General features: G+C 37.7%; 2 protein-coding genes across 7 annotated transcripts in view; one reads left to right on the top strand and one right to left on the bottom strand.

The window, feature by feature from the left end:
* Positions 1–24933, bottom strand: part of LOC114093381 (basic helix-loop-helix domain-containing protein USF3) — a 233341-nt gene that overhangs the window by 106292 nt on the left and 102116 nt on the right. The window lies entirely within an intron of this gene.
* Sidt1 (SID1 transmembrane family member 1) overlaps positions 1–24933 on the top strand; it is a 78906-nt gene that overhangs the window by 19174 nt on the left and 34799 nt on the right. For 3 of the 6 annotated variants that reach the window (XM_027936055.2, XM_027936054.2, XM_027936053.2), the window contains exons 3-9: positions 490–660; positions 12142–12187; positions 15537–15638; positions 16304–16387; positions 17901–17988; positions 19165–19236; positions 19642–19735. In XM_027936055.2, the coding sequence (XP_027791856.2) occupies positions 490–660; positions 12142–12187; positions 15537–15638; positions 16304–16387; positions 17901–17988; positions 19165–19236; positions 19642–19735 (657 nt within the window). Of the gene's footprint in view, positions 1–489; positions 661–12141; positions 12188–15536; positions 15639–16303; positions 16388–17833; positions 17989–19164; positions 19237–19641; positions 19736–24933 lie in introns of those variants that run through there. The other 3 variants (XM_027936057.2, XM_027936058.2, XM_027936059.2) reach the window with 3 other exon arrangements.

Raw genomic sequence — 24933 nt, 5'->3', positions numbered from 1 at the left:
TCTGATGTTTTTTCCTCACTGAATAGGAAGATGGGAAGACGGCTTGACCTAATGTAGACAGTGCTTAAGTGAACTGGTCATCACCGAGCAGTTCTCACGTCCCCATTATTAGGCCACAATAACACTAGTTGAGTTTGTTTTTTTGACTTTTGTTTTTATGTACCAGGGATTGAACCTGGGGCACATAACCAGTGATCAACATCCCAGGCCTTTTTGTTTTTTGAGCCAAGGGTCTCACTAACTTGCTTAGGGCCTTGCTAAATTGCTGTAGCTGCCCTTGAACTTGGGATACTAAGTTGCTGGGATTACAGGCATGTGCCACCATGGCTGGCCAACAACACCAGTTCTAAAATCACTATCAATAGATCCAGCCTAAAATTTAAAATAAGCAATTTGGAAAGAAGTGGAATGAGATCATCTTTTCCCCCTGCTGGCTTACGGAGTCTCTTCCTTATTCTTGCTGATGTTGCCCTCCTTTATCTGCTACAGATACCAGAGGAGCTACAACTACCAGGAAGTCAGTCGCACCTTATGTCCCTCAAAAGCAACCAATGAAACAGGACCTTTGGAACAACTGATATTTGTAGACGTGGCATCCATGGCACCACTTGGTGCCCACTACAAACTGCTGGTCACCAAGATCAAGAACTTCCAGCTCAGGTAAGCAGGACTCATGCGGCCTTTCTCTGCTTGTCTGTACTTCCTGTGCTTGTAGATGTTCAATTTGGCTTCCATCCCTACTGATTAGCACTCTGCAAGGAAATAATCCACTTAGTATGTTATTTTAACACATTCTGAACGGCCCTGCCCAGCAAAGCCTTAATCTAATCACAAGGGAGGTAGTAGGAGACTGGTGCAGAGGGAAAGAGCTGTTGGCCTCATAGATATGTCCATTTTTGGAAGACTGCATGATGGCTCAGTCCTGCCTATAATCCAGTCAAAAATTATTGGTGTCTGGATACCATTATATGTCTAACCACTGCCACACTCCTGGAAGAAGTTGTGATTTTGTTTTAAGGAAGATTCAACTAATTTTCCTATCCTGATTGCTATTTTAGTTTTCTTCATTGAGGTTGGGATGTGGCTTTGTCCTTCTTTGGAGTAACTAGCATATTTCCCCCTGTTTTTTAAAAAACAAAACAAACAGGCAAGCCCATTGGAAAAAATAGGCATGAAACTGACATTTCACCAAAGAAGCTCCCTCAAAAGAAAAAAAAAAAAAAGCCATCTCATAAGCTGTCAGAAATATAAATTTAAACCACAATAAAATTTCACTACAACTACCAAAATGTTATCATTTGAAAGGCCTGATGATGTAGTGCCAGTCCTAATTAAATACTCCACTCTTGGATTTAGAGGTTGTGGTATTGTGATATTTATTCAGTGGAATATCCATGACAATAAAAGTGGACAAGCTATTGCTGTACCTAATGACATGGGAAAACCTCACAATGTTGAACAAAAGAACACATGCAACAGGCATGTGGTTTATGCTTGTAATCCCAGCAGCTTGTGAGGCTGAGGCAGGAGGACAGAGTTTAAAGCCAGCCTCAGCAAAAGCGAGGCGCTAAGGAACTCAGTGAGACCTTGTCTCTAAATAAAATACAAACTAGGGCTGGGGATGTGTCTCAGTGGTCGAGTGCCCCTGAGTTCAGTCCCTAATACCCGCACCCCCCAAAAGTACATGCTGTTTGGTTTCATTTATATAAAGTTTACTAACAGGTGAAACTGCTCTGTAATATTAGAAGCCAAGATAGTGATGTCTTTAAGAAGGAAATAGTAAATAAATAAAACTTGTAGAAGATGGAAAATGTGAATATTAGGGAAAAAAGTGTAAATATTGAATGGAGAGGGAAGTCACATAATTTTTCTTTAAAATCCTTTTAAATATGTAGTATAAGAATTTTTCATTCATATTATGTAATAATATGCTACTTTAGACCATGAGAATAAAATCATTTGATCTATTAAAAAAAAGAAGGAAATAGTAATAGTGGTTCTATTAACTCACTAAGAAATACGCTTACAATTTTTGTGCTTTTCTGTATGTTTATTCTATTTTGATTAAAAAGTTAGTTTAAAAATCAGGATTTTAAAAAATAGTATGTGGTACCTTATTTTGCAGCTCATTTTTTTTTCTGAACAAAATGTTCTATTAGAAAGCCCCTCTTTACATTTAATAAGGCCATTTATAAAGAAGTCTAAGCAAGTGGAGTTGCTAATAGGAACTGAATATTTATCTTAGTCTTCACCGCATCCTGGACATACTACTGTACCTATCAAAACAATTGGATAAATGGCTGAAGGAATGGTCAGAAGGTTGGAGAAGTAGACACAGCAGTTTGTTTTAAGTCCTTGCATTAATTCTGGTGTTGAAAAGATGATGTGATAATGTTAAGAGCAAAAGACATCCCCTCCGTTCACCCCCAAAAAAGAATGGAAAAAAAATCAGGGTCTTTAGTGAGGAGATTTGCGCACTGAAACAGTTTTTAAAGTTTTCCAGATGATCCCAACATGCAGCCAGAGTAGAGAACCATTACCCTAAAACAACTTCCAAATGTGGTTATCCAGTTTAACTTAATAATTTAAAATCAGTTTGATATTAAACCATATGGGAATCCATGGTTATACATTAAGTGGGGGTGGCAGCACACTATCTGAACAGTGAGTGCAGTTTAACCTTTCAGAGAAGACTTGCCTTTGCTGATCAGTGTCTCTGACCCCACTGTCACCCGGTGGCAGTGTACTTGAATTATAATGTGGGTTTTGGGGGAGGTAATTGGACCCCCTGAAGAACTGAATTCTGAGAAACTGAAGTCATAAAGTCACAACTCTGTGCAAGTGTTAATGAATGATTCCCATGTCAGTGAAACTGCAAATCTATTCTGTCACATCTGTTTCTGTTTCCACATCTTATGATACAATTTAGCCTCTTTTAGCCTCTGCAACCAGAAATGGAGAGCATTTTAAAATGCACAGTGTTACCAAGTTTTATGAGATCAAGATAAGTCCAAAATGGTAGCTGAGATATTTGTGTTTCTGCCTCCCTGGCTCTATCAGCATCGCTGATAACCCAGAAATCCAGAGAATGGGGCTAAGAATCTTTTTTTTTTTTTAGTTGTAGATGGACACATAGCTTTGTTTTATTTATTCATTTATTTATTTTATGTGGTACTGAGGATCAAACCCAGTTCCTCATGCATGCAAGGCGAGTGCTCAACTACTGAGCTACAACCCCAGCCCCAGGGGCTAAGAATCTATGACTGAGGACTGCTGTAAGAATTGGGCTCCAGCTATTGAGAGAAAAACTTAAGAATTACCTCAGAAGTTCCTGACATTGTAGTTTTTGCAGACAAGAAAATATATGAAGCATGTTTTGGGGTTGTTGTTTTTTTCCCCCCCTTGAATCATACTTTTATGGGCAGGAGGTAGGTACTGGGAACTGAACCTAGGGTTATACTATCACTAAGCTACATCCCCATCCCTTTTAATTTTTTATTTTGAGACAGGGTCTCACTGAGTTGCTTGAATTTCTAATCCTCCTGTCTCAGCCTCCTGAGTCATTGGGATTACAGGCATGAACCACAGTGCCCAGCTAGAACCATACACTTTAAGAACTGAAAGAATTTTGGAAGTCTAAAGTACCCATTTCATTGATACAGATGAGCTATCTGATGCTCAAAGATGACTTGGATATTTTTGTTCCTTTGTTTTTGTTGTTGTTGTTGTTGTTTTGAGAGGTGGTCTCACTATATTGCCCATACTGACCTCAGACTCATGGGCTTAAGCGATCCTCCTGCCTCAACCTTCTGAGTAACTGGAACTACAGGCATGAACTACCTATGAGTCAGATGCTCAAAGATGTTAAGTGACTTTTCCAAAATCACACAACTAGGAAAGTGTAAAATCAGGGCTAAACTTTGCTTCCAACTCTCAGTTTGGAGTTCTTATCATCATGTGCTATTTCTACTTTGTGCTTAAAACTGTCCTTCCAATTTTTATGTTCCCCTAAATATATTTCTCAATTCCATAAAACATTTATTTATTTAAATCCAACTTTAAATAAAACAATTCAGCCTTAAAGCACTCACTCACTGCTGTTCTCTCCCACTCCCTCCACACACCACACAGGTATACAACTTTGCTACTACACATACTCCCAAAGTGCCCCCCCCCATGCTCAGTGTGACGTTGTAGACAGGAAGCAGCAGGGGCTTGCTGGAGCAAGCAGGCACATGATCACAGGGTGGAAGGAGGTTCAGAGGGGTGTTAAGAAATTTAGATAATTGTCTACATTACATAGTCACACAGGGAATGGATTTGAAAGGGACAAGACTGGAGGCAGAGGACCTAGAAGGCTGATGCAGTCAGTGGTCAAGATAAATAAAGAGAAGGTGACTTTAAAAATTTAGGAAGTGGGGCTGGGGATGTGGCTCAAGCAGTAGCGCGCTCGCCTGGCATGCGTGCGGCCCGGGTTCGATCCTCAGCACCACATACAAACAAAGATGTTGTGTCCGCAGAAAAAAAACTAAAAAAAATTAATAAAAACACACTCTCTCTCTCTCTCAAAATAAATAAATAAATAAAATAAACCTTTCCTTTAAAAAAAATTTAGGAAGTGAAGTTGACAAAACTTAAGGGGACATGTCACTATACTGTGTTGATTTTAAGTCCTTTGGGTGAATGCCAAGGACAGGGATAACTGGGTTAAATTGTGGTTCCATTCCAAGTTTTCTGAGGACTCTCCATACTGCTTTCGTGGTCTCATCAGCAATGGATGAGTGTATCTTTCCCCCCACATCATTGCCAACATTTATTGTTACTTGTATTCTTTTTAAAATTTTTTTGATTTGTTCTAATTAGTTTATACATGATAGCAGAATGCATTTTGATTCATTGTACACAGATGGAGCACAACTTTTCATTTCTCTGGTTGTACACAATGTAGACTCCCATCACATGTGCAGTCACACATGTACCTAGGACAATGATGTTCATCTCTTTCCATCATCTTTCCTACTTCCATGTCCCTTCCCTTCCTCCTTCCTCTTTGCCCAATCCCAATATTTATAGCAGCTCGATTCACATGCTATGGAACCACCCTAGGTGCCCTTCAACAGATGATGGATAAAGAAAATGTGCTATCTACACACAACGGCATATTACTCAACCATAGAGAATGAAATTACGGCATTTGCCGGTGAATAGGTGGAACTGGAGACTAGCATGCTAAGTGAAATAAGCCAGTCCCAAAAATACCAAAGGCCTAAAATTCTCTCTGATATGTGGATACTAACACACAATAAGGGGAAAATAGATGTTCGTTCATTGGATTAGATAAAGGGGAATGATGGGGAAAGAGGGAGGACGGGAATAGGAAAGACAGTAGAATGAATCAGACATAACTTTCTTACTGGTCATACATGAATACATGGCCAACATAACTCCACATCATGTACAACCACAAAAATGGGAAGTTATATTCTATATATTTATAATGTGTCAAAATACATTCTACTTTTATGTATAACTAAAAGAAATTTTAAAATGTCCTTTTAGTAGAAGGAAGACGAGCTGGGCATGGTGGCGCATGCCTGTAATCCCAGCAGCTCAGGAGGCTGAGACGGGAGGATCGAGGGTTCAAAGCCAGCCTCAGCAATGGTGAGGCGCTAAGCAACTCAGTGAGACCCTGTCTCTAAATAAAATACAAAATAGGGCTGGGAATGTGGCTTAATGATTGAGTGCACCTGAGTTCAATCGTTAGTACCAAAAGAAAGGCCCGCTAAGTAAAAGTCCTTCAGGAAGGCTGCTCTGCATCGCACCTAAGGCAGAGTTATGGGAGATAGGTCTGGAGAAACACACAGTACCCAGCCTTGATGTTTAAGGTTTTGGAGGCTGAATGAGAGGGTTGGGACACCACTGAAGGGTTTTAAGCAACAAAATAACATGAATGTATCTGACCTTTGAGATGACTTCAGTGGCAGTGTGGAAGATGGATCAGAGTGGAGGAAAGAGTACAAGCAAATGGACAAATGAAAAGTTAGTTGAATAGAGAAAAATACATAATAATTAGAACCTGAACATATTATAGAGGTAACAGAGTTGTAAGGAAGAAGAAGAGTCAAGTAATACACCGGGGGCAAATTCACAAATTCAACAGATATAAGAGACATAATAAAAATTATAGTCTTATGTGAATACTTATAGCCTTTGACCCTCTGTAGCCTTCTAAGTAAAGATCTTGAATCTTTTTTTTTGAGCAGATAAAATGTGTAAATGAGATATAACTACCATGCTGCAAAAGTAGTTTTCTTTGTTGTTTGGTTGAGGAAATGGATGGCTAAGAGGCACTTGGACGATTCTACTATGTGTTATACTATGTAATCATCCCTTAGTATTTTGAGAGAGACTCAAAACATTTATATTACTTTTTGTTATTGATGCTATAGTGGGCAAAGATGATGTTTTGGTTGGGGAACAAGTACATCCACGTAACTTTCACACTAATAGAATGAGAGGATCACTCAAATGGAAGGTGGTAGGGAGAAGTCTGAGATGAAGCCTATGATGATGCTAGAAGTCTGGTGAGGTTTATTGTCAAAAAGACACGATGAGTCGGAATCAGAGAAGGGACAGTACATTCCATTTTAATCGAGTGGAGTTTGAGGTGCTTGAAGAATGGTCAAGGGCAGAAGCTTAACAGGTAATCTGTGTTCTATAACTGGAGCCCAGGAGATGGCTGGACAGAGAAACTTGAGATTCACCATTACTTTTGAAGTATTTATGGCAACTGAATATATACATGTGGCTAAGAAAGATGGGAAGATCAAGAACAGAACTATGATTGATATCTCGTAAAGAATGGCTTGAGAAAAAAAAATGGTTTGAGAAATAGGAGCTATCAAAAGAGGCTGAGTAAATACAGTTAGATATGTGAAAGAAAACCCAGGAAAGCAGGTATCATAAATCCTGGGGAGGGAAGTGTTTCAAGACACAGAAAGCTTGTAGGCATGGGCAACAACTTTCTCAATAGAACCCCTAAAGCTCAGTAAATAAAGCCAAGAGTTAATAAATTAGATGGCATCAAATTAAAAAGCTTCTTCATAACAAATAAACAATTAGGAATGTGAACAGAGAACTTACAGAATGGGAGAAAATCTTTGTTAGCAGCTGTTCTGACAGAGGATTAATATCTAGAATATATAAAGAGCACAAAAAACTTTACACCAAAAGATCAAATAACCCAATTAATAACTGGGCAAATGAATTAATCAAATATTTCTCAAAAAAGAAATACAAATAGTCAAAATACAAAATACAAATAAAGAAAATATTCAACGTCATTAGCAATTAGAGAAACAAACCAAAACTACACAAAGATCTCATATCACACCAGTCAGAATGGCAATCATTAAGAACACAGGTAATAATAAATGCTGGAGAGGTTGTGGAGAAAAAGAAACACTTTTATACTGTTGGTGGGACTATAAATTAGTACAATCACTATAGGAATCAGTATGGAGGTTGCTCAAAAGACTAGGCATGGAACCACCATATGACCCAGGAATACACTCCTCAGTATTTATCCTGTAGAATTAAAGTCATCTTACTACAATGATACATGCATATCGATGTTTATAGCTGCACAATTCACAATAACCAAACTATGGAACCAACCCAGGTGTCCATCATCAGATGAATGGATAAAGATAATGTTGGATACACACACACACACATACACACACACACATCAGAGATTTATTTAGCCATAAAGAAAAATATAATTATGGCATTTTCAGGAAAGTCAGTGGAACTAGAGACCATCATGTTAAGCAAAACTTAGAGATTAAGAGTCATATGGTTTTCTCATATAAGGAAGCGAGAAAGGAAAAAGGAAAACAAAGTTGGGGGCACATCTCCTAAAAATCAAAGGGTCATCAGTAGAAGAAATGGATGAAGAAGTGGGAGGAAGGGGGGAGTTCTGGGGAGTGATATTGGCCAAATTATATTGTTATGTCGTGTTCATGTACAAATATGCAATAATAATTTCATCACTATGTACAACTCTATTACACCAATTAAAAAATGTGGAAAGGAAAAAAAAGAGAAAGTGATTGTCAATATCAGATTCATGGAGAGATAAAGATAGTTGAGGGTTAAGTCTCTAGATGTAGTTATTAGAAGGTGCTATGGTCTAAAGGTTTGTGTTCCCCCAAATTGATACATTCAAATCCTAACCACAAAGGGGATGGTTCTAGGAGGTGGGACCTTGGGGAAGTGAAAAGGCTATGAGGGTGGGGCCCTCATGAATGGGATCAGCATTCTTGTAGAAGAGACTCTTCACATTTTTCCACCACATGAGGATACAGTGAGACAGTACCATCAATAAAGAGGCAGGCCCTCTTCAGACACCAAGTCTGCAGGCATCTTGATCTTGGACTTCCCAACTTTCAAAACTGTGAGGAATAAATTTCTAACCTTTGTAAGTACTCCATTGACAGATGATGGGTGTAGCTCAGTGTGATAGAGCACTTGCCTAGCATGCATGAGGCCCTGGGTTCCACACCCAGCCAAGAAAGCAAACAAACAAACAAAAACGTAAGCACCCAGTTTATGGTATTTTGTTACAGCTGCCCAAATGGACTGAGACAAGAGGGCACTGTTCCCATCAGCACAGGCAGTTTCAAGGGGATGATGGGAAAGGAACCACGACAAGAGCAGGCAAAGGGAAAAATGAATGAGAATAGAAACTCTTTAAATAAATAAGCTGGCTTGTGAAGAAAAGGAAGGGTATAGGATTACATTAAAGAAGGGAGAAACAGAGATAAGGGAAGAATAATGTTGGGGTGGTTTGTTATTTATTTTGAAAATGGTCAAGACTGGGATATATTTATAACCAAGGGGTTGAAAGGCAGATTAAACTCACAGAAAAGTTGGTTTGTAAAAGCCAAGTCCTGAAGAAGGATAGAAAGGATAGAATTTAGCATATAAGCACAGAGTTCATACTTAGACCAGAGGGATGAAGGGCAGAGACAGGGTTGGAGATGACAGAAGGGCTGGAGAAAGGTTTGGGCAGTGATGGGAACCCTGCACAGATGTCAGTTGGAAGATTATAGGGAATGAAGTCCATAGTCCAAGGCAATAATACAGCATCATTTCCTTCAACAAATAAAAGTTTGGAACACCCATGGCTCTCTGTGTCAGGGGCTTGATGATGAGTATGATGCTGTGATTCTGAGAGACCTCTCTGGGACTCACCTCAAAAACTACTGAACTTTTTCCCGGCTGTCATGTATTTAAAATATGCAATTAAAAAAAAAAAAACTACTGAACTTTTGTGCCTGCCTCTTCTTCCACTTACCCTTTCTTCCCAACCCTCTTTCCTTTTTCATCTATTTTATTATCCTCCTGTAAAGATTTCTTGTTTCACCAGGCACAATGGCATACGCCTATATCCCAGCAGCACGGGAGGCTGAGACAGGAGGACTGAGAGTTCAAAGCCAGCCTCAGCAGTGGTGAGGCACTAAGCAACTCAGTAAGACCCTGTCTCTAAATAAAATACAAAATAGGGCTGGGGATGTGGCTCAGTGGTTGAGTGCCCCTGAGTTCAATCCCCTGTACTCCTGCCCCAAAAAATATACACAAAAGAGCTGGGGATATAGCTCAGTTGGTAGAGTGTTTGCCTTACATGCATAAAGCCCTGGGTTCAATCCCCAGAAACACACACAAAAAAATTTTTTTAAAAAATGATTTATTGTTTCTTTCTCTGTCCCCATGGTTTCCTGTCTGCCTCTTCTTTACCCCCTCTCCTTCATCTGCACCTGCCCTTGATTCCATCTGTTTCTTTTCCCTCTGTCCTTCCTTGAAATTGCAAAACAAAGAAACAAAAATTGCACTTTCATCTCTTGTATTTGTTGAATAAGTATTGTTTCCTGTTCTTGATTTTTACAACAAACAAGTTGAAAATTTGATGCTTCTTTCTCTAAAACTAAAAGTACATATGAATTTCTATTAGCTTTACTCTTATGGTTAATGACCCTTGATAAAACTATCTCCACCTCTGTTAGGAACCACACAAGAAGAAACAATATTTCATCCCCAACAAACAACATTTATTATGCAAATACTGTTGACTCCAAGAGAAAAAAAGGAGTTAAATGTAATAGTCTTAAATTCAATACTGTACTTTCAGCCAGGAATGGTGGCACATGCCTGTAAGCCCAGACATTTGGGAGTCTGAGACAAGGATCATAAGTTCGAGGACAGTCTCAGAAATTTAGTGAGACCCTGTGTCAAAATAAAAACTAAAAAGGGCTGGGGATGTAGCTTTGGTAAAGCACCCCTGGGATCCATTTCCAGTACCAAAAAAATAATAATAATGGTGATGATGATGATATACTTTCAAAGTTTTCATGCATTATACTAGCAAATAAAATATAACGAACAAGAAAAAAAAAACAAAGTGCATATTGATGTCCATAAATTCTGTTATAATTGGAATTCAAATGAAGAGGTAGATAAAAATAAAATTTCTGCCCTAAGTACACAGTTGTTTCAGGAAATCTCATGCTGTCTGTTGCTAACCAAGAAAATCAGTGTCCTCTTCCTATTCTGACCTGTCAACAAAGTGAGCTCTGTGCCCCTGTTGCCCTGATGACAGCAGATGACTCTCAGGCCACACACAAAACCACAGATCCTGACTCAGGTTGTGGATCTTTAGTAGAGACTCACAACGGGGTTTCACATGGACTTGGGCTCCTTTAGGTGACTTAAGGCCAGGAGTTTTCAACAGTGCTATAGCAGAACCAATCTTCTACATGAATGACGATTTCTGTTGAAAGGGAATATATAAGAATTTTATCCATTGTTGTGAGCTAAATTCTGAGCCCAGTTCAATAAAAGCCTAAATCATGGCCATTGTCTTTATTTAAATAGTGTTCAAGTCTTATGCTTCTAAATAAAACCTCAAATTATACATATCTTGCTTAAATTTCTTGACATGCCCCTTATAAAGGAAGCTCTAAGTTTAAAAGATATTTAATTTTTAAAAGAGGAAAATTAGGAGTGGGAAGAAAGAATCTTCACAGAGCTCCAGGAGATGAGGATGGTGACAGATTCCAAAAATTCCGGTTCAAATTCCCAAAAAAGCAGAGAGGGGTGTACATTAGACAGGTTTAGGGTATGACATCCCTAGAAGAGGTGTTTCAGCAGCTTGGAGAATTTCAAGAACAGTAGACTTGAATGTGAGATCTCCAAGGCTAACAATGAAGCAGGAGCCAGAAAAAGCAAAACAGCCCAAGAGCAACTCTCACAAGGTGTAGAGAAGAACCAATTTGTCCTTTGTGTTTTCCTGTCTCTTGAGCTGTTTCTCAGATGTTCCCTCCAGGCAGCCTTCAAAGCATGCATCCTTCATACTCCTTGAGTTCTCCATTCCTTAGTGCCTGGATCATTGTTGTCATAAATATCTAATAAAATGATTCACAGTAAATTTCCATTTGGAGAGAAAATAGCTTCTTTGGGTAGTATTTACATTTTAAAGTTGGGCCTTAGAAGGCAATGCCTAACCCAAGAAAGTCAAAATCTTGGAGAATTTTGAGCAGGTGTGTCAGGCAACAGGAGAGAGAAAGAGCATGTGTTTATCACCAGCAACCATGCTACAGTGATTACCTAGTCATCATGTTTTCTTTTTAAAATTATCTTCTGTCATGTATCCATCAAAATTATTTTGAAATGGTACCTACATTATCCAAAATGTAATTACCTTACCTTATCCCCAAGTCTTCATTTCTTTTCTTTCAACTCACTTCTACTACCTAAACTCTGTACTTGATTGTAAAAATAAGAGTCCAAAGGCAAAAGTGTCCTTAAAAGCAATCAAAGCACTGACTTATATAGGTAGGTCTTCATGGATATTTAAAGATATAAAAATCATCTTCTCCAATTTGATCATTCTTAAGAGTTGAAACCACCAACTCCCCATTTAATTTATCAGTTTGAGGGTATAAACTCCCTTCACAAAGGGTAAGGCCCTCCTTCCGTCTAGGTTAAGATGACTTTCTTTTAAGTAAATGATTTCTGCATGCTAACTCATGCTTTTTTCTCACTTTTCCCTCTTTCCCTTCTCCCACTTACATTTCTCAGGACAAATGTTGGCTTTCACTTCACTGCCAGCCCTTCTCAACCTCAGGTAAGTGAGGGCCCCAAGAGTTATTCAGAGCCCACCTATTGGTATTACCCTCAGAAACCATGGTAACGTAGAATCTGCATGAGATGTGGCTCTTGACCTTTCACAATTTGAGATGTATTTGCAATCCAGATTGTTCCTCCTGTCACTGGGATTTGGGACACAACATTTAATTTTATCCCCTTAGTTGATGTGAAATGGAAGACATGATATTTGTTTCCTGGTGTACCATGGTTTAATCTTCATTGAGCAGATTGTGTGTTTACTATGTCCCAAGTACAATGCAGATTGCATCAAGTGCTGAGAGCACAGGATAAAGAAGAGAGAGATACAAATTCTATCACTGTGGATGTGATACTTGGGATGGGATGGAGGAATAGGGAGTGGAAGGCTCACACCAAATAGATACACAAATAATTAATTTGAGAGTACAACAAAAATAAGCCACATTTTAATTTCTATAATATTATTGCTAGAATATGTAAGTTTCTCCTGGCATAAAAAAAAAGAGTAGGAATGCTGACAAAAATGTAACAGGAGAATTAATTATTTTTGGTGTTCTTCATGAAGTCATAATCACAAACAGAATAAATGTAATGAAATGCTGATTACTTCAGGCTGTTTTCTGGTGACATTTCTAGCTATTTTTTTTTTTTTTGGTTATTTTCTAAAGAGTATCAATAGCAAATTTAAAACAGGTTTATTTATTGTCTTAGTATTTATTATAAAATTTCTGCAGGCTGTAATACAACTTTGGTCCTAAATGCTTTTGCTTTGGATATAGTACATCTGATATTAAAATATTTTTGAACTGTTGTAAATCTATTACAGTTACTGTTGTGCTGGTAAATATTGAGTAGCTTTTCTCAGAGAAAATGCCTTCATTTATTTTATAACATCTGCCCATTCCTTCAGTGTAAATACCTCTATCATGGCTGATTTCAAGATCATAGAGTTGGGAAGAGATGCATGCAATGAGCTTTCCCAAGTCTGTATGAACTGACTCCTACACATCTTTTAAAAAGTGTGGTGGCACATCCATGTGACCCTGCTGACTGCAGAGACTAAAACAGGATGATCATAAGTTGAAGGCTAGCCTGGGAAACTTAACAGGACCCTATCTCAAAATTAAAAAAAAAAAAACCTTTAAAAGATTTTGGGCTCAGAGGTTAAGTGCTTGCCTAATATGAGCAAGGCTCTGGGTTCAATCCCCAGTACCAGAAAAAAAAAAAAAAAAAAAAAAGTTGCCCCTTTCAGTGAAAGTCTCTGTTGTGTTGTGCATATATGCTGCCACCCTGTGGCAGGAGAGGGCCATAGACCATAATCGGTTGCCCTCAACATTTATTGACCATTTAATTAAAAAAAAAAAAAAAAAAAAGGAATATTACTAGGTACAATGGGGGATACCTAGTAAAAGACAGAACAACTTGCACTAACTACAGGAAGAGTGCAGTCTAATGAGCATGCACAGACTATGACAAATACGATCCATGAATATTGTATACACAATATAATAGAAGAGCTTGTAATCTAATAATCAATGACAATTATATATTATGGCTCCTTTTATTTTTAAAAATATGTAAATGTAAAAACCTAAATACTTTGTATATAAGCCCACAATAGAGTGACAAATACTTAGAACAAACTAATAAAATAAAACATGAAAAGTCTTTGATACCTATAAATGTCTTACTTTACTCTTAACTATTCCCATCTGACCTGTATTTTATTATCCTCTTTGCTTACAGAAGAGATTTTCTAATGCTGTAAACTCATCTAAAGTGAATGTAACTGTACATTCCCAGACAGCCTGTGTCAATCACTGCTTCTCCTCCTATAAGGTAGAAGCAGGTTGCTGAACTGACTGGTTGCAGAAACTAGGTGGCTAGTCAGGACCCACATGGTGATTTTTAGCCTAAATTCCAGCCATTGCTATGCCTACTTGTCATTTGCTTATTCTAGTTGAAATAGATTTTCAGGGCAGGGGTCAAAAACATTTGTTTGGGATTTATGGTAACTTAGAGAAAACAAGATTGATAATACTTGAACATATCGATACGGTGTCTATAAGTAGCAACTGCTTGCACAAATCATCATGAGAAATATATATGATGCTCAACATTGCCAATAGTAATCATAATAATCCTCTTGAATTACAAAATGCCATTCCCCTGAGCATCAAAAATTCCTTTTGGGAATTCCAGGCTCTCTACCTTTTAAAGAGCCCTGTATTATATGTATTTGAATCAAACTCAAAAATGAAGAGGGTTCTTGGAGGTATGACTGACTGTTACAAGGTATGAATAAACTTCAAACAGCAGCATTATCTTAATATGATTTTTCCCCATCAGAAACTTTTGGATTATTGAAAAACATTCCATTTTTATTGCTCTGGTTCTCAAAACAAGATTGGTAAAAACGATATTGGAATACAAATTGTGTCATGTTTTGCTTGTCTTTTAAAGTGATGAATTTATTAGAGTCCTAGGATGTGGGGCTCACTTGCATTATTTTCCTCAAAATCTTAATCAGAAGCTTGACATAGTTTCTCATTGACTTCCCAAGCTTATCATTATTGAGCAGATTCTCCCTTTCTTCATCATTAGTGACATGTTTAAAACTTAAGAGTCAATACTTATGGATTAATCTATATATGTAAATAGTATAACTTCTTTCTATTAGAAATGTTTCCTAATTCTGATGATTTTTTAAATGTTTTGATTCTGATGGTTTTTTTGGCAAGTACCTTTAAATATGCCTGAGATTGCCCAAGATTGTGAACATATTTTAGGAGCTAGATATAGGATCTCATCTTGGAATCTAAATGTCTTCTTAAGATTCTTTGGTGGAAGGTCCAAGGGAAAGATTGGTGTAGTACTAATTCTTGCCTATGAGAAAGTGGTCAAAATGCTTGAAGAACAGGCTTACCTGCTTTTCAAGGTGAGGCTTCATATTTCACATTGGCCACACAGAAATAAATCTTGCCTCATGTTATATCCGCATATTTCTAATTCTAAGGGTTTGTGTGTGTGTTGGGCGGTTACTTCTTAAGTAGGAAATGAACAATTTAATTGAAAAGAAATGGTCACACCATAAAATGAAATGGCATCTTTGGGTGACTTTGTCATATTTCCTGCTAAATCTTTCTAACATCTGGCAGAGCTGTCAGTTGCTCAATATGTATGAGATGAGTGCTATCTGAAATAATAACAATTCATTGAGATTTGCATCTGAACTTTGTACTTGATAGTAGAGAATACAGTCCTATTCGTGTGAAAATAGTTTGAGTCCATCACTGTAAGTATTTACTAATATTAACAAATCATGTCTTTCCTTTTCTTTTTCTCAGTATTTTCTATACAAATTTCCCAAAGATGTGGACTCAGTTATCATTAAAGTGGTATCGGAAATGGCTTATCCATGTTCTGTTGTCTCAGTCCAGAACATCATGGTGAGTCCTGATATTTGTCAGCCTTCTAATAGGGAGTATTGTATTATCTAGAATAAATGAAAGAGAAGAGCAAGGACCACAGCATCCTCTTACACTATGTGTCTCCCCCAAATTGATCAATAATAAGAACAGTATCTTATGCACCTAAGTGCATGTTCATGTTTGCAGACATTTTTTAGAGAGATAAAAGACAAAGAATAGTTGGATTCTCACCAAAAGAAAGAAAGTAGAGTAGAAGAGAGGGAAGGAGAGAGGAAGGTAAGAGGTAATATGGATCTTGATAAAGAACAAGAAAGACCAAGTTGTGGGTTCCACAAGAAAAGTAGAATAGAAACCTACCATTTGTTCTGTTTTAAAATTTTTACTGTAATATTCAATGTTACCAGGTGTTAACAAAAAGAAATGGGGAATATGTTATATACTTTAAGACAATCTTTTCATAGTTATCTTGAGTGTAAAGTGACTTTAACTTGAGAGGCAAAGACGCCAGATCTTAGGTGGGCTATTTCATAACTGTGCTGGGGAGAAACCTTTCATGGTTTCTGGCTTAGTAAGGACTCCCCTGATCTGTGATTCAGGTGGAAAAGCCTGGACAGGTTCTACATGTGACATGACATTATGTAACATTAATGATTCTTTCCTTTTAATCCTTATGCACACTGTAGTGCCCAGTGTATGATCTTGACCACAATGTGGAATTTAATGGTGTCTATCAGTCCATGACCAAGAAAGCTGCCATCACACTACAGGTGAGACGTTGCTTCTGTGTCCACTGTTGTCATGACAATGATTAATCAGTAGTCAGTTTACCTACTGGATTTGTGTTTAAAAGAGATGGCTATCCCCTGTATACCTTGGATTTCTTTCCTCTCTGATTGGTTTAAAACTAAGATTGTTATTGGTAAAACCAAAGCTGAGTGATCACAAATGATGCTATTCTTCTAGGTAGGGATTTCTCCCCATCCATGGGGATTCTTGGGAACCCATGGTGTAGTGGGACATATATCTGACACACTGCCTAGAGAAATAAGGACAAAAGAATTCTACTCATTGGAAGTTGCCAATTTTTACAATGAAGTTTATCAGATCCACTTAAAGCAATTAAATATATTCTAATAGTCTGTACCAATAACAGCAAAATATGACTACGACTGGACAAAATGACAGATTCATATGAAGCAATATGAAGTGTTTTGTGCAGCAGTTTACTCCTTTGGTATTTGTAATTAAATTATTATTTCCATGCAAAAAGGTACATACATCATAGCAGCATATTTTCAAAGAAACTCTGTCCTTGCCCTTGGAGTGGTACTGACTTAAAGAACCTGTGACTTGACCTGTTCTCTAGGGAAAGGTGATATTGTTCCTTGAATAATAAGCATAGAATGAAGAGGTATCAGGCCTCACAAATTCTATCAGTCTAACTTTAATTTTCAAGGGTCTCAAACTTGATATCCCAAATATCTTCTCTTGTTGTTAGTATTTCTTCCTTAGCATCTCAGCATCACGTGGTCCAAAATTAAAAAATGACAGAAAAATAATAGGGAACTTCAGATTTTACCTCACCCAGAATACTTCATTAATGAAGGGCAAGGCATATCAGTTCATGTCTGCCTTAGATGTATTTGTCAATAAACTTCTTTTGGAGTCCCCTCTTCAGTCTTAGACCATTTTCTCAGTGGGCAAAACATAATACCAGAAATTTGAGGATGATAAAAAATAATTCAGGGTTATAGAACTCTAATATACCTTAAAGGTTATCTTATCAACCATAGTACATTCATAGATGAGGAAACTGGGACACAGAGAAGCCCAAAGAGAAAGTCAAAATCAAGACTCCCAACTTGGGTCCTTCACCTCCCTCACCTGAATTATTTATTTAACTGCTGAGTGTATACCTTTTAGAAAAGTCATTTATCATTAGATTTTAAAACAAAAACTTAATATGCAGATATTAATTATTAAGTGTAGGTTATTGACATTATTTGTATGGTGCCTATCATAGTTCTAAGCACTCATGTGGGCACAAAATAGACTCAAACCATAGTAGTGTATCTGTTTAATTTCTTTGATGCAATAATTATCTTATTGTAGATAATCTGGAATCAATTACAGTTATATGAGAGTCCTTTCCAAGTGGGTAAAGGACTGGGGTGAACTCTACTTTTCCTCTTTCTTTGTGTCCCTACCCCCATGGTCTTTCTCCCTTCTTCTCACTGTCTTCCTTATGGGCCTATCATAAGGTTGTTATGTCTTACACAGAAGAAGGATTTTCCAGATGAGCAGTTCTTTGTGGTGTTTGTGATAAAACCTGAAGATTACGCATGTGGAGGATCATTCTTCATCCAGGGTAAGAGATAGTGAGAAATACCTGGAAGGGAATGAAAGGAAGCCACAAGTTTATCTCTAGTTCCCATTACGGGTCCATCAGCAGTGACTTGGCAGGGCAGTCTGAGAGACACTTGAGGAAGAAAATAACAGACTAAAGGTATTATTGATGCTGCAAAATGTCATTTAATACATCCTAACATTTTAAAGTCTTATACTCCCTCAGGCCATGTAAGTAAACTCGCTCCGTTGGCCCTTTACTCAGCAAATATTTGTAATTGTGAAGTAAAGATATTACACGGTGGGTCAAGGTCTATTTCCTGAGTTTCCTAAGATAGAACCCTTATATTTATCAGTAGTAATCATTTCTATAAATACGTACAAGAAAAATTTAGAGTTTACCATTTAGGTTGCCAAAGTTATACCACATAAGATAGTAAGAAAGCTGAGTATGATGGCTTTATCCCAAAGATAAGGGGTTATGTGAGCTCTCAGGCATAGTACAAAGAGTTATGGGTAACTACCCAGTTCTACCTTGGGAATGGAATAGGCTGTTAATTGACAGTATAGATCTCCCATCCCCTGCTGAAGAACAATTTATGACCAACACAGAGAGTATTTACTGTTGAATATAACATGGTTCATTCAGTGTTTGGGTGGAATTTCTGCTAGCATGCTCTTTAATCTCTTAATTACATAGCTGTGGAGTTTTACCAGTGTCAGTGTTCCTTAGTAAACTATAAGCCGCTCAAGGAAAAAACAACTTTTTACTGGCCAGAAGAAAAATGCAAAATAAAGGAAGACATAGCTTTCTGTTTTTTACAACTGTTTTCTTCAGATCTCTGTGGACATAAAGAGAAGGACCAAATCCTTCTTCACTGAAGGAAGGACTCTGCAGTCTCTTTTGCATCAGTTGGTACAACTAAAATGTATTGAGGCAAAGGCCAAATTGAGACTTTTAACCAAAAGGAATATTAGATAGTTTGAAGATTTGAAAGTTAGATTTTCCTCCTTTTCTTGTTAACATGAAATTCAGCAGCCAGAGTTAATTCTGGACATTTTTGTACAACTACTCAGAAGAGAGGACAAGAATTGCATATCTGATCTATTGAACCTTCTGCTTTGTTTTTGTTGTTGTTTTCGGTCTTTTGTTTTTGTTTTTGTTTGGTTGGTTTGGTTTTTGTTTTGTTTTTATCAGAAAATGAGAACCAGACTTGGACTCTACAACGAACAAAGAAACTTAAAGTGACCATCGTTCCTTCCATTAAAGGTCAGTGTTGACTCTGGGATGTGGTGGAGAGACTCCTATGTCAGGACATTTCTCACACATGGTTCAACACTGTCATCCTCCCAGAGAAAATCATCACAGAAAAACTAAAGTCCATTTGCCTTAGAGATAGAAGAGGGAATCAGGACACCTCATTAGAAAGGGAACCCAGTTCTAGAGCTGAATACAGCAGTCCTTCCCAAGTCTTCCCTGAGGAAGCCAGCTGCCTGAGGATAATAAGAAGGGGTGATGTGTGGATGACCTCCTGCACCTTTGCTGCTCTGAATGAAAATTTCTTGGGACTTAAGAAGGGGTATGATGGAGGTGGGCCCATTAAGCTGTCCTGTCCCAGACGTAGTCCTCCTCCTCCTGAGGACAACCTGACCAACGTCATTTCTCTCTTCTCAGAATCCGTTTACGTGAAAGCCAGTCTTTTCAGTGTCTTCATCTTCTTTTCCTTCTACGTGGGATGCCTGCTCATGGTGTTTGTTCATTACGTGAGGTAGGTCCAAAGTTTCAAGGACTGTTCACACCTTTGCCTGTCTCCATGTAATGACAGCAGAGATTTTAGAGCCATATTGACTGGGGTCAAAGCTACCTCAGCCACTGACTGTGACCTTGGGTAGGCTACTTAACATCCTGGGCCTCGGGTTTCTCATGTAAAATAAGATAATAATTTACCTCATAGAATAGTGTAACTAGCAGAGTTCATGTCAGGGTCATGCACATGGTGAGTGCTGATACGGTGTTAGCTATTTTCATAATGAAAACTCAACCGAAAGGCAGCTTATTTTTTTAAACTGAAATCCTATAGACTGTAGGAAATGATCAGTTGTCCCTAACATGGAACTAACATGAAACCGCTTTAAACATTCTATCAAAAAGTAAATTTTATACCTAAAATAAATCTTGAGGTACCATAAGTAGCAAGAGTAATATGTTCTGATACCACATTACCAGGTGCTTTTCTACTATTACAGTATCAATTTTCCAGTAAAAATGTTCCTTTGGAGAAAAAGAAGGGAGATAATTGTGCCATAATTTAACCAAAGAAATTTCCCTTCCCAAGAATTTGGAGCCCCTCATAAAAAAAAGCCAATCTTTCTTTCACTCTCAGCAGGACTATCTTGAGAATTCCATTCTTTGTTGTGCTTTCTGGGAAACAAGTACTAAAGAATGGCAGGAGGTTTACAATAAACAAATATTCTCTCTCCCCTTGAATATGTCAAGAAAACAAAGCCAGCATGGAGTTTTAGGACTGTTGAGCAAGATGAATCAGTCTATAGGAAAATCTCTCTGCTATCTCAATGATACAGCTGTCTCAATGATTGAAAACTATCTTTGACTCAACCAAGTCCTTTCTGATCTTTAGGAAGCTTTTGAATTGAGATACTGCCTTCAAAAACCCTAGTACCATTACTAGCCAAATCTGGGAGAATTTAAGCACCAAAATAATTGAAAACAATGAATTACAAATCATTAGGGGAAAAATGGAAAGCCATGAGCCCATATATCATAAATAAAGGAAAGACTTAAATATCTGCGGATATATATCCAATGAATTCAACAACTTCACTAAAACAGATACCCATTAGGGAAAGTTGCCTCTAGCAAATACAGTAAAAGGGAGGGCTTTTGCCTGCAGCAGAAGACCAAGAGCTGACTAGTAGATAGGAAGGGGATCCTGGAATTGGAAAAATTATCATTTTGGAAACATCATAGTAAAGACTAGATCAGGTTAGACATTTTCAACAGATGCTAAATTTAGAGGGGAAATCCTATGAGAATCAAGATATTTGTGTGACCTTAACGGATATTCTCACTAATTGCTTTCTAGTTGTAAGGGGAAAAGATAAGAACTATACAAATTAATCAAACACATTGATTAGAATTAATATCACCAAGGAGAGGGTGGTCCTCTGAACATGACACCCTGAAGAAGACACGACATCACATAGGTGGTGTTTTAGAAAGACATATGTTGAATTTAATCGTGGAAAAACTAGACACAAAGTGTTCATAGAAGACAAAGGATAGGGCTGAGGCTATAGCTCAGTGGCAGAGCGCTTGCCTAGCATGTGTGAGGCACTGGGTTCGATCCTTAGCACCATATACAAATAAAATAAAGGCATTCTGTCCATCTACAACTACAAAAAAATTTTTTTAAAGAAGACAAAGGATATATGGAATTGTTTCATATCAAAGGTGAGTAAAAACATCTGACACCTAAAGATAATACCTGATCTCAGATTGGATCTTGTACTAGAAATTTTGATACTTGTATAATGGTTATGTAAGATAATACCTTTACTCTTTGGAAATATTTAAGGATAAAACTCTACAACATATGCAATTTGTCAAATGGTACAGAAAGAAAATTTAGATAGATACATGAAATACATAGATAGCTAGCTAGACAGATACACATACAGAGAAAGAACAATAGAAGCAAATGGAGTAATAGGCTAATAATAAGTGAATGTAGGTAATGGGATATGGATGTTTTATATGCTATTCTTAAAATTATTTTCAAATAAAAAGTTAAAAACCAAAACCTCAGGGTAGGGCAAATTTTATACCTGGAAAGTATATAAATTAACTGATCATCAGCTTTATTAATTTACCAGATCATAGTCACTAACATTTAACAAGTACCTGTTCTGTGCCAAGCAGTGTGCTGAGCCCTCTAAGTAGTTTTTCTCATCTCATGCTTCCAACAGTATTTACCACTATTATCACCATGTAACAGTTAAGGAAATTGAGGCACAGAGAGATTAAGCAATTTGACCAAAAATTCACAGCCAGTAAATGAAAGAACTAGGTTTTGAACTCAGGTAGGCTGGTTCCTCTCCTGATATCTTAGGCAGACTGATCAAGATGGGTCTGGAGTGGCCAGGGCATGTGAAGGAAGACAGTCCTGGCGAGGGAGACCTTACCAAAAGCCTAGGCACCCCAGCAAGGATACAATTTTAAAATGGTCCCCAAAGTTTCCAATTTTGCTTCAGATGAGCTCCAATGTTCTGGAGCTCTCTTCTGCCTCTCTTAGACTATCTCCACTTCTGATTTTAAAAAATAGGATTTAGTCTTAGCTAGCATGTATAATCAACACAGAGACAAAAAAAAAATTAAGTAAATAGCCGATTAGAAATCTCTCTAAAGTTGTTATTCAACCAACTGAAGTGAGCACAGATTTCGAAACTTGTAGCTTAAGGCTCTGTTGAAACTTCTAGCTGCAAATTATTTTGCTACAGTCAAATGCACAAGCATATATTCTTTCTAAAGATAGACAAACTGAAAATAGAAATCTGGAGACATAAGAACCATGTGGCATTCTAAACAGAGGAATAGACCGGGGGAAATGCTAATGGGAGATCTCTTCCTTCACTGAACTAAGTGAAACAGTTTTCTGCAAAACCATTTGAAACCAGTTTTCTCAGCATAATGCCATCTACTTGATGGGTCCCCTAAACTTTAGTATTTATTAGTACAAGTGGAATTTGTGCTATGAGATCATGATGAGAAATATTGACAAGAGTCAGAGCCCTGCCCTCAGGGAGCTAAGATTGTAGTACCTTTATGCTGTATTGGCACGTAAGCACCATTTCCTGCCCATCTTCCAGCCCCAATCCATTCAGCATTCTATAAAGAATGTTCAGGCCTCAGGCCAAGCACTGCATGTGTGTTCTCTTACTTGTTCTTCACAAAACCCTGCCAGATGTTGAGTCCAAACCACCTAATCCTGAGTACTCATCCTTCCCTTTGATTCTTTTATTAGTTATCCATTTCTACAATAATACTTCTTTAAAAAAACAACCACAAAATTCTAGCAGCATATGGCAATGAATATTTGAGTTTGCTCTTAAATCCATGGGTCAGTTGGATGGCTCTGCTAATCTGGCCTGGGTTCAGAGATCTCAGCGGGATGCAGTCATAAAGTGTGATTCACTGGAAGTTCAGCTAGGATCTGGTTCTTATAGACTGTCCTCAGCTGCTCTTGGTCTCTCATCACCCAGCAAGCTAGCCTGGGATTATTATCTCAAAGAGAGATAGCAGAAGAGTGCAGTGCCTCCTTAACATGTTGGTTCAGAAGTACTTCCTCCTCATTCCACTGGAAGGGGAATAAGTCATGAAGCCAGCCCAGATTCCAGAAATGAAGATGTAGACACTACCTTTTGATTGACAAAGAACAGCCATTTTTGCAATCAAACTAGACCAGTTCTCATTTGCCATGTTGTGATTTGTTCACTGGATACTGCCTGCCTCCCCCTAGCTTTGTAAATCATTTAACTCTAACAAAGAATCTTATCAGTTCCAAAAGCTAGTGCAAATGTGGAATAAAGACCATTAATACAAACACATAGTCTTTTATGCTGGCCAGTTGATATCACTACAATTATTAAAAAGCAATTTCACCAAAGCCTCATTTGCTAGCTAGAACAGTCAGGCCAAATTGTAACCATTTTTCTTAGTGATATGCTTTGTTCAATCAACACATATGTAATTAGCATCTCTTATATTCCAGGCTAGACATAACAGAACAAAAGAATCTAGATCCTTGCCCAACTACAGCTTACATGAGAGGGAAGAAACATACAAGCAAGTAAGCAATTAATAAAGTAATAATTCCAGCTAGTGACAGTGGTGCGATAGTGATTGGACTGAGACACCACTTTAGATTTTATTTGGTCAATAGGGAAGACCTCTAAGGGCCAAGGCCTAAATAGTGAAGAGGAGCCAATCATGTAAGGATCTGAGGAGAGTGGCCAATCATGTAAGGATCTGAAGCAGAGAACAAGAGTAAAGGCCCTGAGGCAGGGATGAGTTTTGTGTGGCCTAAGAACAAAAGAGATTTGAGGGGGAAGTTATTCCACCAAACATACTAGGATCAGGGTGTGCAACCTCTATACTTCTCTACAGGAAGTGCATGAGTACTTCTGGATCCTAGAGAGTCTCCCCAGTCCTTCCAACCTCACATCCAAAAAGGAGGCTCATTTTGGGAGAAGAAAGCCACTCATATCCTAATTTTTTTTTATAAATAGTCCCAAATGATAGATCTAGCTTAATAATAGCTTTATTGATATTAAATTGTGTACTATAAAATTCACCCCTTTAAAGTATGCAATTCATATATTTTTGTATATTCACAATTACACAACCATCACCACAATCTAACTTCAGAACATTTTTTTTTCATTCCAAAAAAGAAGCTCTGAGTTCAACAAGATTGCAGGGTACAGATTACTATATAAAAATCAGTTGTATTTCTGTATACTAGCAATGAACAACCAAAAAATGCTGTTAAGAAAATAATTCTATTTACAAAAGCACCAAAAATTATAATAATTTAGGAGAAAATTTAACAAATTAAGTATAAGATCTGTACATTGAAAACTATAAAACATTGTTGAAAGAAATGAAATAAATGGAAAGACATCCTGTGTTCATGGATTGGAAGACTGTAATGTTGAGATGGTGTGGTATAAAGAATAAATGGTCCCCAAAGATGTCCATGTCTTAATCTCCAGTGAATTCCTGTGAATCTCTTACTTTACATGCATATGTAATAAAGTTATGGAGATTTTCTTGGATTACCCATGAGAGCCCAGTATAATCACAAAGGCCCTTATGACAGGGTAGCCAGAAGACCAAAGGTGGAAGGAGGAAACGTGAAGGAGGAAGCAGAGGCTGCAGCAATGGAGA

Source organism: Marmota flaviventris, chromosome 8 (assembly GCF_047511675.1).
Source record: "Marmota flaviventris isolate mMarFla1 chromosome 8, mMarFla1.hap1, whole genome shotgun sequence".
In the NCBI taxonomy this organism is placed as follows: Eukaryota; Metazoa; Chordata; class Mammalia; order Rodentia; family Sciuridae; genus Marmota; species Marmota flaviventris.
Note: the sequence above shows the minus strand (reverse complement) of the source record. Positions and strands in the feature narration are given on the sequence as shown.